At 49.4% G+C, this 12,080-nt stretch overlaps 1 protein-coding gene across 1 annotated transcript in view; it reads left to right on the top strand.

The window, feature by feature from the left end:
• Positions 1 to 12,080, top strand: part of igsf9bb (immunoglobulin superfamily, member 9Bb) — a 115,110-nt gene that overhangs the window by 67,389 nt on the left and 35,641 nt on the right. The window contains 7 exon segments of the mRNA XM_048983887.1: positions 2,313 to 2,454; positions 5,646 to 5,662; positions 5,665 to 5,790; positions 7,864 to 8,006; positions 8,912 to 9,052; positions 9,139 to 9,255; positions 9,761 to 9,911. Of these exon segments, the coding sequence (XP_048839844.1) occupies positions 2,313 to 2,454; positions 5,646 to 5,662; positions 5,665 to 5,790; positions 7,864 to 8,006; positions 8,912 to 9,052; positions 9,139 to 9,255; positions 9,761 to 9,911 (837 nt within the window).

The following is a 12,080-nucleotide window of genomic DNA, read 5'->3' as shown; positions in this document are numbered from 1 at the left end:
CTTGACTCCGGATTGAAGAAGAAATTTCCAAAACTCTCTCTGTCCGTTTTATGTTATATTTGAGATTTCCAGACTTCCTCGTCTTATGCTGCAGTATTGCAAATCAAAACCCTCTATGTCCTCATGTAATCCAATGAAGAGCTTTCATTAAATTTCCGAGCCCACAGACATTTTTTTAAAACCAAATACAGCTTACTGGTCATTGTTCTGTTTGTACCATTATATACGGTATATTTTTTGTGTTATCTTTGTTACATTGTGTTGGATTTATTATGTGCTGTATTTGTGTTTGATTGGTGCATGTTTGTTAAACCTGGTGCATTTACATGGGCTTGTTGCACCAGAGTAGTACCTTCCTAGCAGCCAATATATTACGCTGACTTACCTACCTACACATTCGCCTACGTACACTATTAATCCTTCTTTTAAACGCGGTCTGACTCTTTGGGAATTGATCATGCCGCTATACAGATAACAAGCTCAGTTGCGAGGCTCCAGCTAATGGCCACCTTGCACAGTTCATGGCTGTTTTTCAAAAAAAATGGGCGATTAACTCACCTCAGGGTACATAACACTCACAGAAGAGGGAAATACTGCCCTTGCATTGGCTACAGCGGGTCCACAGTGAGGCATCTCTCCCCATCGCCCTCCCTCTTCTGATTTCTCCCCCTGCTTCCTTGTTTCTAGAAGCTTCTTCCTCTGAACCCGTTCTCCCTGTGCACCCTTCACTCCCAGACTGCCTGTCGAAATGGCATTTCATGCTTAATTAGTCCGAGGCGGTGTAAGGGGTGGGGTTTGGAATCAGCCACCTGATTAGTGCCCATTACAGTGAACTCCATCCCGCCTCTCCATCATAGACTTACATGCCCCCCTTCCCTGCTGGGTTCCCACTTGGAGCTCCATCTGGCTAAAGTTACACAGCGGTCAGCGGAGGTAGTCACCCGCTCACCACCCTGTGATTTGCACAGAACTCCGGACACGGCACCCGGGTTTTAACCTGTACCCACCTGTGCTGTGTTACCTGAGTAAGAGCTGAGGGTTTGGGGACTACTGGACAAGCAGTGACGGACCTGAGCAAGCCTGCCTTCACAGGATCCTAAGACTTCCGGGGCTTAAGCCCAGAGACCTAATTTCTCCGTGGATCCACCCGAGGCATGTAGCCACATAGTCAAATCACGGGTTTGAACCCAGTTCGAAATTTGTTAGATCCTGACTAGGCATAACCAGGTAGTAAAATTACGCGTCTGATCCCTCCTCCCCCAACTTAAGTTTGCTTCCCCTGTTCAACGAAATGCACCACTAGCCTCGTTTGACTGCCCTGCCCTCTCTGAAGTAACGAGGATCGTAGCACTACGAAGGTTTTGGGAAATGCAGTCCCGGACCAGGACTGCCGCAATATAAAGAACTCTCGATCTGACAGAGACCTCATTAAGACATCCGAGTGAAACAAATCATTCGGGGGCCTGTTCACATTTGTTGGGGGCTCCAGCCCCTGTTGGCCCAGGCTCGTGCAAGCACCCAGTGAATGGTCTGTTAACTGTGTTTATGAGTATGTTTATAGATCCCCTTACTAATGATTCCCCTGAAGTCTGAATTCATTCACACTATGAGCGGAATTCCTGTCCTGTTTCAACAGAGGTTAATGTCACCAGGAGGCTAAACCTGGACAGCTTGAGCCGTGCTTCCTGTGGACAAAACGCAGAATAAACTCCCAGCTTGCAGATCCAATTCAGCGCCAAATAAGCACTCGCTTTTCTCCCACTCGTCAAGAGCCCTTCGGAGTCTCCTTATCTTGCACTTGTGGCTGCTGTGGACCTCTGAATGACAGGAATTTTTTTGTTCCTTTTTTTCCCCCTGAATTTGTGTTATTAAGTTGTAGCTTCTTAGCAGACAGCCACATGCTCCAGCAGGTGAAGGAGACTCCAGGCCTGGTAAACTTTCTATGTATACCTCTCGAGGCAGCGCCGCAGCTAACTCGTTGTGACATCATTAGGTGGGAGGTAAAGTGGTGCCCGTGGGAAGCCTGCCATGGACAGCACTGCCCCCGGTGGTGTAGAAAGTGTACTGCAACTTAATATTTTTACAATTCATTATTGTTGGTGTGCTTTTCCCGTTTATGAAGCGTTAATGTTCTATGTGATCTTTTAATAATCATGTCGAAACTCATAATAGGAGGAGATATTTTTTCACTTACGTTAGAAGATAAGCAGTACGTAAATTTCCTAGCTATAAGTTAGAAAACACTTCAGTCCTCTTTAGGTCATTTATTCACTCACATATCTGTTAACGCTTGCTTTTTGTCTGTTTTACAGGGCCACCATTTATTGTATCCCCACCAGAAAACATAACAGTCAACATATCCCAGGATGCATTCTTCACCTGCCAAGCAGAAGCGTATCCAGGCAACCTGACCTACACCTGGTTTTGGGAGAAAGATAACGTCTTCTTCAAGAAGTAAAGTTATGATCGGGTTCATTATCGTGCCATTCCTCACTGTCATCCTCAGACCATCCATCGTTTTTTTGCTCGTTAATCCTAAGCTATCGAGCGTCGTGTGGTTTAAGAGTCTCTTGCATGTTAATGTGGATGCTTGTATTTATCCGTGTTCTCTCTTGGCTTTTATGCGGTGTGTATCGTGAAAATGATTTGTCGGATTTTTATTAATCCAAACCCGATTGGATTAACGATTCTTTGGTGTAAAAAGCGTACATATCTGTGTGGTATATTTTTGACCTTGTCTGGCCTTCAAGGGGGAGTGGAGCTGCTCAAATTACACCTCCCTTCACATGAAGAGATGACGTCACTTGTTAGAGTGGAACTAAACCGGCAAGGCCAGGCTAGCACTGTCCCTGAGCGCGTCCTTGGTTTGTGGGCCAAGGTCACGTCCAAGAGCACATCGTCTGGCTGCTGTTCAGCCAGCCGTGGATTATTCTATTTTTTTTGTTTTGTTTTTTTTTTTTTTGTCCCAACGCTGGTCAGGGGCAGACTGAACAAACCCAGGCTTCTGCAGAGTCGGGCGGCGACTCTGTGCTCCCCGCGATTAATTCGATTCCCGCTGCATGTGCCCGCTAGCTGGCCTGCCGTAGCATGCTTTTACCAGCGGGGGGGGGGGCTCTAGCCTTTTATTTTTTAAATCACAATTTACCACAGGGAATGAATTTCGGCAGCCTTGCAGTGAGGAATCGGGGCCGTCCTTTCTGCTCGTCCCCGGATTTCTGCGTCCCCCCCCCACCCCCACCCCCGCACAGCGACGACATATAACTCGATACATAATGTACTTCTGTTACGGAAGTGATGTGGAGACTCCTCTAAAACTGTGGCTGCTCTCAGCAGCCCTGGCACGTGTCACAATACGATCACTTTCTGGAGTCCACCACATCCAAGCAAAGATTCCTAGTTTGTTTTCCTTCGGCGAGATGCGCGGGTCACGGGACTGGGCAGAGTAAAGCCCCCACGCTGAGAGGCATGCGGAATCCCCCTCATTGCTGGGTGGTGGAGGTGACTTTTTATTTATAAACAAGTGGCACAGATTCATGTGCGTGCAGACTCTGACCCAGAGAACATGCGAAAAGCAAGGCACTCGGGTCCTGTGTGAGGTTGCCTCATATTAAAAACGGCCTCATTTTTTTATTTTTTTTTTTTTACATTTTTGCACATCATCACCTCCCCCCAACCACCAGCACCGCCGCCAATTAAATGTACAAAAAAACTTGGCTGGTCACCCCAACTGCCTCCTGGGATGATGAAACCATCACAGAACAAAGCCGCTTCCTCTTTACTTTCTCTTTGACATGTACTTTCGAATTTTTTATTTATTTATTTATTTATTTTTAACTTAGACCCAATTTAAAACCCTCTGGGTTTCGTTCCACCCAGAACCCGGAAGCACTTAATTGGATGAGCTGAATCAATGAGGAGTGTCGTGACTTGCGCGATTGCCCACTCTCAGCGTGATGAGGAACTCCGAGGAGGTTTTCCGAGGTGGAACGTCGCAGTAGACGCTCCCCAAGTTTGTCCTGCACGCCTCCTTGTCATGATCAAAAGACGACCTTCAGAAGCATTTGTTTAATCAAAACGTCGAACCTCCCCACTCCCGTAGCTCGATTCGCTGCAGGCCTACCCGGCATTCAATATTCCGCACACTTGTAACGAATTCTTTTCTCTCGTGACGAGAATATCTTATGGCATGGCTCTTGTGTCATCACACGCCTCGTCGGCGCTGATTACGCGCCTCCATTGCCCTCGGCGGCCGCGCGATCCCTCATGCGTGTCCGGCAGATTCAAGCGGAGAAAGGTCCCTGTATGTGCCCTCCCCACCCCATCCCCAGCACCACACGCCAACCCCCCCCCCCCCCGCCCTCTCCCCGGTGCCGTCTTACAGCGTAGAAACATTTCAGGATGCAATCGCTCGGGGTCTGGGGCAGCCGTGTCTGGCTCAGTGGCTGTAATGCCGAATGAGCCGTTTCTGCGGACCTGCAGATGTCCGATGTTCTCGCTGACCCGCTTTCAGATAGTCCGGCCACAAAGCGGCGGAGGTGCTCGCTCCACAGAGGAAGGGGGTTCGCTATTAGCCTCATGGATGCAGGAATGCTGCGAATGTGGTTTTAAGCTGAACCAGCATTCCTGTTACCCCAGCCCGGAGTATTACTCAGACTAGAAATCCTTCTTCTTAAGAAGATGGAGCAATTGCAAATGTTAATAAGCTCCGGTTAATGTATACAATGTTTTTGTTCATTTATTTCTGTCCTTTCTCAATGTCACGGAGTGGGTCTTAGTCAAAACCTTGTATGAACCTGTAGCGTTTAAGCAGCCTAGACATTCTTTCCTATGAATGGCTATGGGCCCCGTATTATATGGGTTGTTTTTTTTAACTCAATACTGCCCTCTAGTGGTATTCCTGAAGAACAACATGCACCAGCCCCTAAAACCTTGGGGGGGAAAAAAGTCATTGCACCCACACCCCTGTCATTGTCATGAGGCTGCATAATCCCAGAGGAGTATTTTTGCATCCACTGTTCTTTCTTTAGTGCAGTGAAGTATTCTGCAGCTGCAGTTTTCCGTCTAGCTCAGGACCTGCTCCCATTCTTCTCTAGGGCCGTCAGTGCTTAGAAGGAGTCACCTGAACTGTTCTCACCTCCTCGATTAAACCCCAGTGTGCATCCAACCATCTCAAGCTTTCAGAGTTCCCCCCACCCCCCCCCCCCCCCCCCCCCCCCCTTGTCAGATGCTCGGAGAAGCAGCGGAGATGAGGAAGGTTCATGAAATCGGGGACCTTGGCTGAGGAGTCAGTGTATTCAACACGGCAAAAAAAAAGGAAACTAGCACAATTTCTCGCTGCCGTCGATGGGCGCCTCGCTTACAAAGGGCCCTTTGTTGTAGCTGAACACAAGAAAGATGAGCTCAGCCTTAGAACGCGTCTCTGTCAGATTGTGAAAATGATTGTATTTGAATTGCCGCCTTTTAGTTGGTGCCCTTGTAATGACCTTTGGCAGGATGGCACTTACGATGCCTGTGCGTTTCTCCAAGCTGTGCTCACACCTTACAGTTCTCTGTGGCACCGTGCATCTTGCTAACCTTTTGCTCTGTCTCTCTACTGCCCACTACTGCCCCCTCTCCCAAACAACACCGCCACCACCCCACTCCAGTGATCTGAAGCGCAGGTTAGGATTCTGATCGACGGCTCCCTCATCATCTCCCAAGTGAAACCGGAGGATGCTGGGAAATACACCTGCAGTCCCAGCAACAGCCTTGGCCGCCCGCCCTCTGCGTCTGCGCACCTGACGGTGCAGTGTGAGTGTGCCCGCCGTGAGGAGGACCTGCACACCCGCAAACACCCGCAGACAACCCGCACACACCTGCAGACACCCGCAGACACCCGCTGCTCCGCCACTTCCGCTACGCCGGCTTACCCTACCTGCACCTCCGCCCCCGAAGCAGAAATAATACCGCAGAACTCAAAGTGACATTTCTGTGGATAATCTCTTATCATTTTTAAGCCTTTAAAACTCTGGTGGTCGGTGTGTCATTCTACCGCAGAGGTGACACCAGGATATTTTGAAGGTGGTGGCATAAAAGGGGCTGAAAGTCATACAGAGGGACCAATCTAATTATTAGCCAATTATATGTTTTGAATCGGCGAGTGACAGCTGAGGAGATGCTTTTGGGCCAATCAGCTTTCAGCTAGGACCAGTGCCCGTATGACCACGCCCCTGGCTAGCGCATGTTCATTCTGTCTGGATTAGGGCGGCCTTAGTGACTGCGTAGAGTGCGCGATTTGGCAGTGAGAGTCTGCGAGCAGGAACGCAAGTGAGAGTAATGGATCTTGCACCCAATTTCCTGCTGTAATTGCCGGGAGACTCCGGTCGCGAGCTCCAACCTCCCTGGGCGCCGGAGCGAAGCCCATGCATCCATGGTGACTCCCCCTCACAGCCAGCAGGAGGATGTATCCTCATCGCCAGCCCCCCCACCACCCCCCCCCCCATCCCAGGAGGAGCGCAGTGGACTCGCTGACCTTGAGCCAAGCAGTCTGGCCTCAGCTGAGTCTTCCAGGAATGGAAAACGCGTATATTTTTACCAGCAACCATTTGTACAAGTATCATGAATATTTAAAGACAGGTTTTCATTAAGATTTTTTTTTTTTTTTTTTGACGTGACCTTTGAAATGTCAGGTGCGACTATCTCAATTAAAACGGGCTCTCGTCTTCCGAAGATGCAACGTTCCGAGGGTTGCGGGATGGCCTCCCATGCTTCCCAAATGTGCCTGCAGCCCCCCTCCCTTCCACTGCCCCCTCCAAACTTCAGCACCCGCTCCTTGATGCTTTTGAGAAGCAGCATGTGTAAAAGCTGACTGACTTGAAGAGGGGCTCCCTCCAGGGACCGCGTATGGGATGATGTCATTCCTCTCTGCAGAAACCCCCCTCTGCCACCCCCCCACCCCAGGCCCGCTTGGCAGAAGCGCATCAGCTATGCAGCACGGAGCCTATGCCAAGCCTTCCAGCTCCACCCCAAAGCCCTCCTTCCTTATGTCAAACCCACAAATTAAGCCCTAGATGGGTGTCCCTAGCCCCCCCCCCCCCCCCCCCCCCCCGGTTAACAGTAAACCCCAGTTGCCACCCCAGTCTGTCTAGACAAGGTTACCTTCTTCCAGGGATCGTGTGGTCCCCACCATAAAAGAGCCCGAACTGCACGCAGCGGGGTCGGCCATATAAGAAAATTTCCGGGAGTGAGCCCCCCCCCCCCCCCCCCCCCCGGATGTACCTGTCAAACAGGACTCTTCGCTGCCAAAGATTTTGAGTTCTCCTCTGTGGTACCGTGCTACCTACTGCGGCCCACTTGTGGTTGATTTCGGAACTCGACAGGCTGCTTACATGGAGGCCTCTCCCCCCCCCACTGCCAATTCAAAAGATATCATTGGTAAATTAATTAAATATGGCCCCTCATATGCCTGCCACCTAACAAAATCCTAGAATCGCCTCTTTTTGCTCACAGTTTTACCTGCCATATTTAAAGTCTCTGAATGGTTTCTGACGCAAGGAAGTTGGAACCAGCAAATGAACATTTGCTGGTTCCTTGTTCCAACGTGTGTTTTTTGTTTAACCAAAGGTTAATAAATAAACATGTACAGCGGGACGTTCGGATGACCCTGCTTCTCTTGGCTGGTTGTCTGGAACCAGGATCTCAGTCAAAATCAGGGTGGCATAAGTGGCTACTTAGGGGCTAGAGGACCTCCCCCCCCCCAGTCTTATCAGAATTTTAGAATGGGGGGAGGACAAAGGAGAATTAGATTAATCACATGTGACTTAGGGCCCTAAAAGATGTTGGGCCAGCATTTGGTGATAATGACACTCGGAGTTGTGCCCCCAGACCCTGCCCGAGTTGTGAACATGCCATCGGTCATCTACGTTGCGATTGGACTGCCAGGATACATCCGCTGCCCGGTGGACGCCAACCCACCCGTGACGTCGGTCAAGTGGAAGAAAGATGGGCTTCCTCTGAGGGTGGAGAAGGTGAGTCAGGTGGGGGGGTTGTCAAAAATGACTCGGCATAGCAGGTCATGGATGATCATAGGGAGTCTTGACAGAAGTGTGTCAAACGACGAACAAATGTAAATATCCCTAGACCCAGATGGTGTGGGATTTTTGGCTCGACGCAGAACGTGGGCCTGTTCCCAGAGGCCTGCATTACGTGGTGTCTCCTTTCAAAAGAAGAAGATTAAGCTTAAAAGAGAAGCATCTGGGAAGCACTACTCTGTTTATCCATTAGTTTCCTTGGATACGTATTCTCTAAACCAGGGGTCCAAACTTATATGCAATGGGCCGGTGTGTATGTAGGTTTTGGGGATAACCTTTAGGTCAGCTGCTAAAACCCAGGTGCGAGGACTCTTAAGCCAGTCAGACCTCTAATTAGTAATATAATTAGGGAGTTGCAACGAAAACCCGCACACACAGAGGCCCTTTGTGGATAAGGTTGGACTCTCCTGCTCTAAATCCATGAATTTCTGTCAGCAGAGTGCCAATAAGGTTGTCAGTGCTTTAGTGGTTGAATGACTCCACTTGCATTAACTGGGTGTGGTGTGAAGCTCCCTGGGTTAGGATGCTGTGATCAGAAGGTTTCTGGTTCAAATCCTGTGGTCCCAGAGTGATTTCGCCATTATGCCCTTGAGCAGAGCCCTCTTTTCTCAAAAAAAAAAAGTGCATCGCTTTGGATGAAAGTGTCTGCTAAATAAATTAACATAAATATTTATCAGACACCTTCATCCAAAGTGACATTCAAGCGAGGATCAGAGAACAAGGCCAGTCGGTGTCCCCAGAGCAATTGAGGTAAGACACTGCCCGGCGATTTGCCAGACTGGTAGGGGAGAAATCCTCTGATTGGCTGCCGGTATGTCACTGCCCGCCTCTCTCTCCAACAGTACCCCGGCTGGAGCCAAATGGACGATGGGAGCATTCGCGTGGCGGAGGTGACAGAGGATTCTCTCGGCACCTACACCTGTGTGCCTTACAACGTCCTGGGTACCATGGGACAGTCCCCCCCAGCCCCCCTGGTGCTAAAGGTACCTGCACTACCTCCCATTCGCGCCCGTGTCGCACCCTCTGCTGTCGTCATGACGCCGCTGACCCTCGCGCCACTGACCCATAGGACCCCCCCAAATTCTCGGTGGTCCCTGGAGGGGAATATAGGCAGGAGGCTGGGAGAGAGCTGGTCATCCCATGTGAGGCTGAGGGAGACCCCTTTCCAAATATCACATGGAGGAAGGTATGCCCCCCCGACCTAAATTCATTAAGGCCTTAAAGAAGCTGTCCTTTTGACAATTAAGTGCACCGTTTGTATCGCCAACATGTCATCAAAGGTCCCCATAATGATGTTAACGATGCAGCGATTATGGACATGCATGCTGCATGACACTGAATCATATATAATAATATTTTACTGACTTCCCTGAGACGATAAAGGTGTTCCTGAGGACCTTGAAGGTTCTCATTAGCACGTTGCTGACTTTAGATAGATTGAAGAGGGACTCGCCTCTCTCTCACACACCAACACACACACACAGGTCGGTAATTATATCTTATATCTTTGTGGGGACTCACAACGTCAAAATGACTGGTTTTTAATCACATCGTGGCGGACATTTAGTCCCCATAATGTAATATATGCATAATCCACACACACACACATACACACAAGCCCTGCCAGGGTGTCAAAGACCTTTGCCTGCATACAAACATGTGGCAACTAAAGAGGCTTCTCTCTGGCGAAGGTAGGGAAGCCCAGCCGGAGCAAGCACAACGTCCTACCGAGAGGCAGCTTACAGTTCAAATCCCTCAGCAAGGAGGACCACGGGGAGTGGGAGTGTGTCGCCACCAACGTCGCCACGAGCATCACTGCCAGCACGCACCTCCTAGTGATCGGTAGGGGCGCCTGCTGGCAGCCGGCATCGTCGTTTTGTTTTCCGTGTTTCCGGAAGGTGGCTCCGGTCCAATGTTCAGACGGATGCATGCGGTCGGCGGAAGGATGAATCGTATAGCTCCTCACTTTAGGTGTCTCCGGTCAAAACAAGTGAAATTAAGAGCAGAATGAGACGCGGGAGCGTCGGTCGTCATGGAAACAAAACGGAAAGCGGCGGCGGTGAGCTGTAATTGCTCGGCGCCGTTGACGTCCGACAGATGGGAAGGTGGTGTTTGGAGAGCGGTTTCTCAGGTTGGCCGAGTGATGTTGACATTTGGGAACCACAGACGGGCAAACATCTGCCTCGTGCCCAAACCCGGCCCGAGAGGGTGGGCCAAGTGATTTCAACCGGGCGAGGAAGAGTTTAACTGGACAAACGTGAACGTGAACACATTTAGGGATGCCGGTCCAGCAAATGAGGGCACCATCTTAGATTAGATTAGTTTCAACTTTATTACCATTGCACAGTATAAGTACGCAGCCAAACAAATGCAGTTTGGTAGCTGCCAAAAGTACAGAATTGCTACAAACAGTACAATATATTCATGTCTATAAATAAATAGAAAATGTACATTTATACCAAGGCTGCTCCTTCCTGCTCCTGGAGATCTACCACCCTGCAAAGCTTAGCTTCAGTGTAGCTGGCTCTGATACTGAGATTCTACTGAAGGACCTGATCATCTATCAGGTGTGTCAGGCTGCACCTAAGCTCCTCAGGGTGGTAAATCTCTAGGAGTAGGAATGAGCAGCCACTGACCTGTACAGTGGTATATATGGTATAGATGGTGTGGTATAAATAATTGGTATATATGACATCTATGATCTATGATTGCGGTTAAGAAGAATGACAGTTTCTATCCTGTATATGTAAACACATGCACACACAAATTAGTATGTTTAAATACGTATGAAGTGGGGGTGGTGTGCAGTTCATGTTATTGGGGGGTGTGGGTGAATATTATTGGTGGGTGTTCTGAGTTCAGCAGGGACATGGCTGTGTGGATGAAGATGTCCCTCAGCCTCTTGTACCACCTTCCAGACAGCAGGGTAATGGCTGATTTGTACTTGACGAGCTCCTGTTTCTCTCCTTTCTGGCCATCCATAAGGTCAGATATTTCACAGGACCAAATTCGCCAGGCCGGACTCCTCGAAGGCCTTCACGGTGTGCCAGGTTCATCGATCTGCTCTTTCGCTAACATCTGGTTCACTAACCGTGATTCGGCTGCTTGCTGTTTAGACACTATTCCATCTGCGCTCACCTTGGGTATCTTTCCATGACCTCAGTAGTTCTAACCCCTCCCCTCGAATCCCGCTCTGCCTTAATAGAGCGTCAATTTACAAATGAAACAGCCTCGAAATTTCTGCCGGTGAGCGGGAACAAAAAAATGGCGTGATTAGTGGATCGTCTGAAAAATAAGCGCTTGCACTGCAGAACACTCATGGAAGGAGTTGAGTTTTTTTGGCCTCTTCCCCCAAACTGTTTCAGAAAAACGATACTTCCCCAAACGTTTGTAGCCGTCAGTACAGCAAGATTTTATATCAATGAATTACAGTCCGGCTGATTTTTTTTTTTGTCGTGACCTGGGATAGAGTGACAAGGTCACCTCCTGAAACGGATGTTGGAGTGAAGCTATTCCTTTCCTGCTGTATCAGGCCGTCTGCGTCTAACTCTCACGGGCCTCTCTGTAGTGGTGCCTGAGCATTGCGTGTCAGTAATTAATGCATCTCCGCGTCCAGATGGTTTCAGGGGAAAAAAAAAAAAACCTAGTTGTGAGATGGCAGAGGTGATTTCGTGACCTGATGGTATCACGCGATCTTCTCCTCTGGGTTCCGTTTAATCCGGCTCCCTGTCAAAGATCCACAGCTCCTGGCTGGAAAAAAACTTCACACGGTAACCAAAAGGTGCCATTATCCCTGACTTCCAGTGATGCGGAGGCTGGTGAAATTGGGCCTCTTGGGTCTTTAAGAGCATGGGGGGGGGGGGGGGGGGGCTTGGCGATCAGATTGCAAAATTTGCAGAAGCTTTACGATGCCCCCCCTGCACCACACCAGCACGCTAATTATGAGTGAGTGCAAGTAGTCTGGTCTAGGGAGATAAATTTAACAATGTGAGATGTTGATCTTATGACAGT

The sequence above is a fragment of the Brienomyrus brachyistius genome, chromosome 18, assembly GCF_023856365.1.
Source record: "Brienomyrus brachyistius isolate T26 chromosome 18, BBRACH_0.4, whole genome shotgun sequence".
NCBI lineage: Eukaryota > Metazoa > Chordata > Actinopteri > Osteoglossiformes > Mormyridae > Brienomyrus > Brienomyrus brachyistius.
This window is presented reverse-complemented; position numbering and strand designations above follow the sequence as displayed.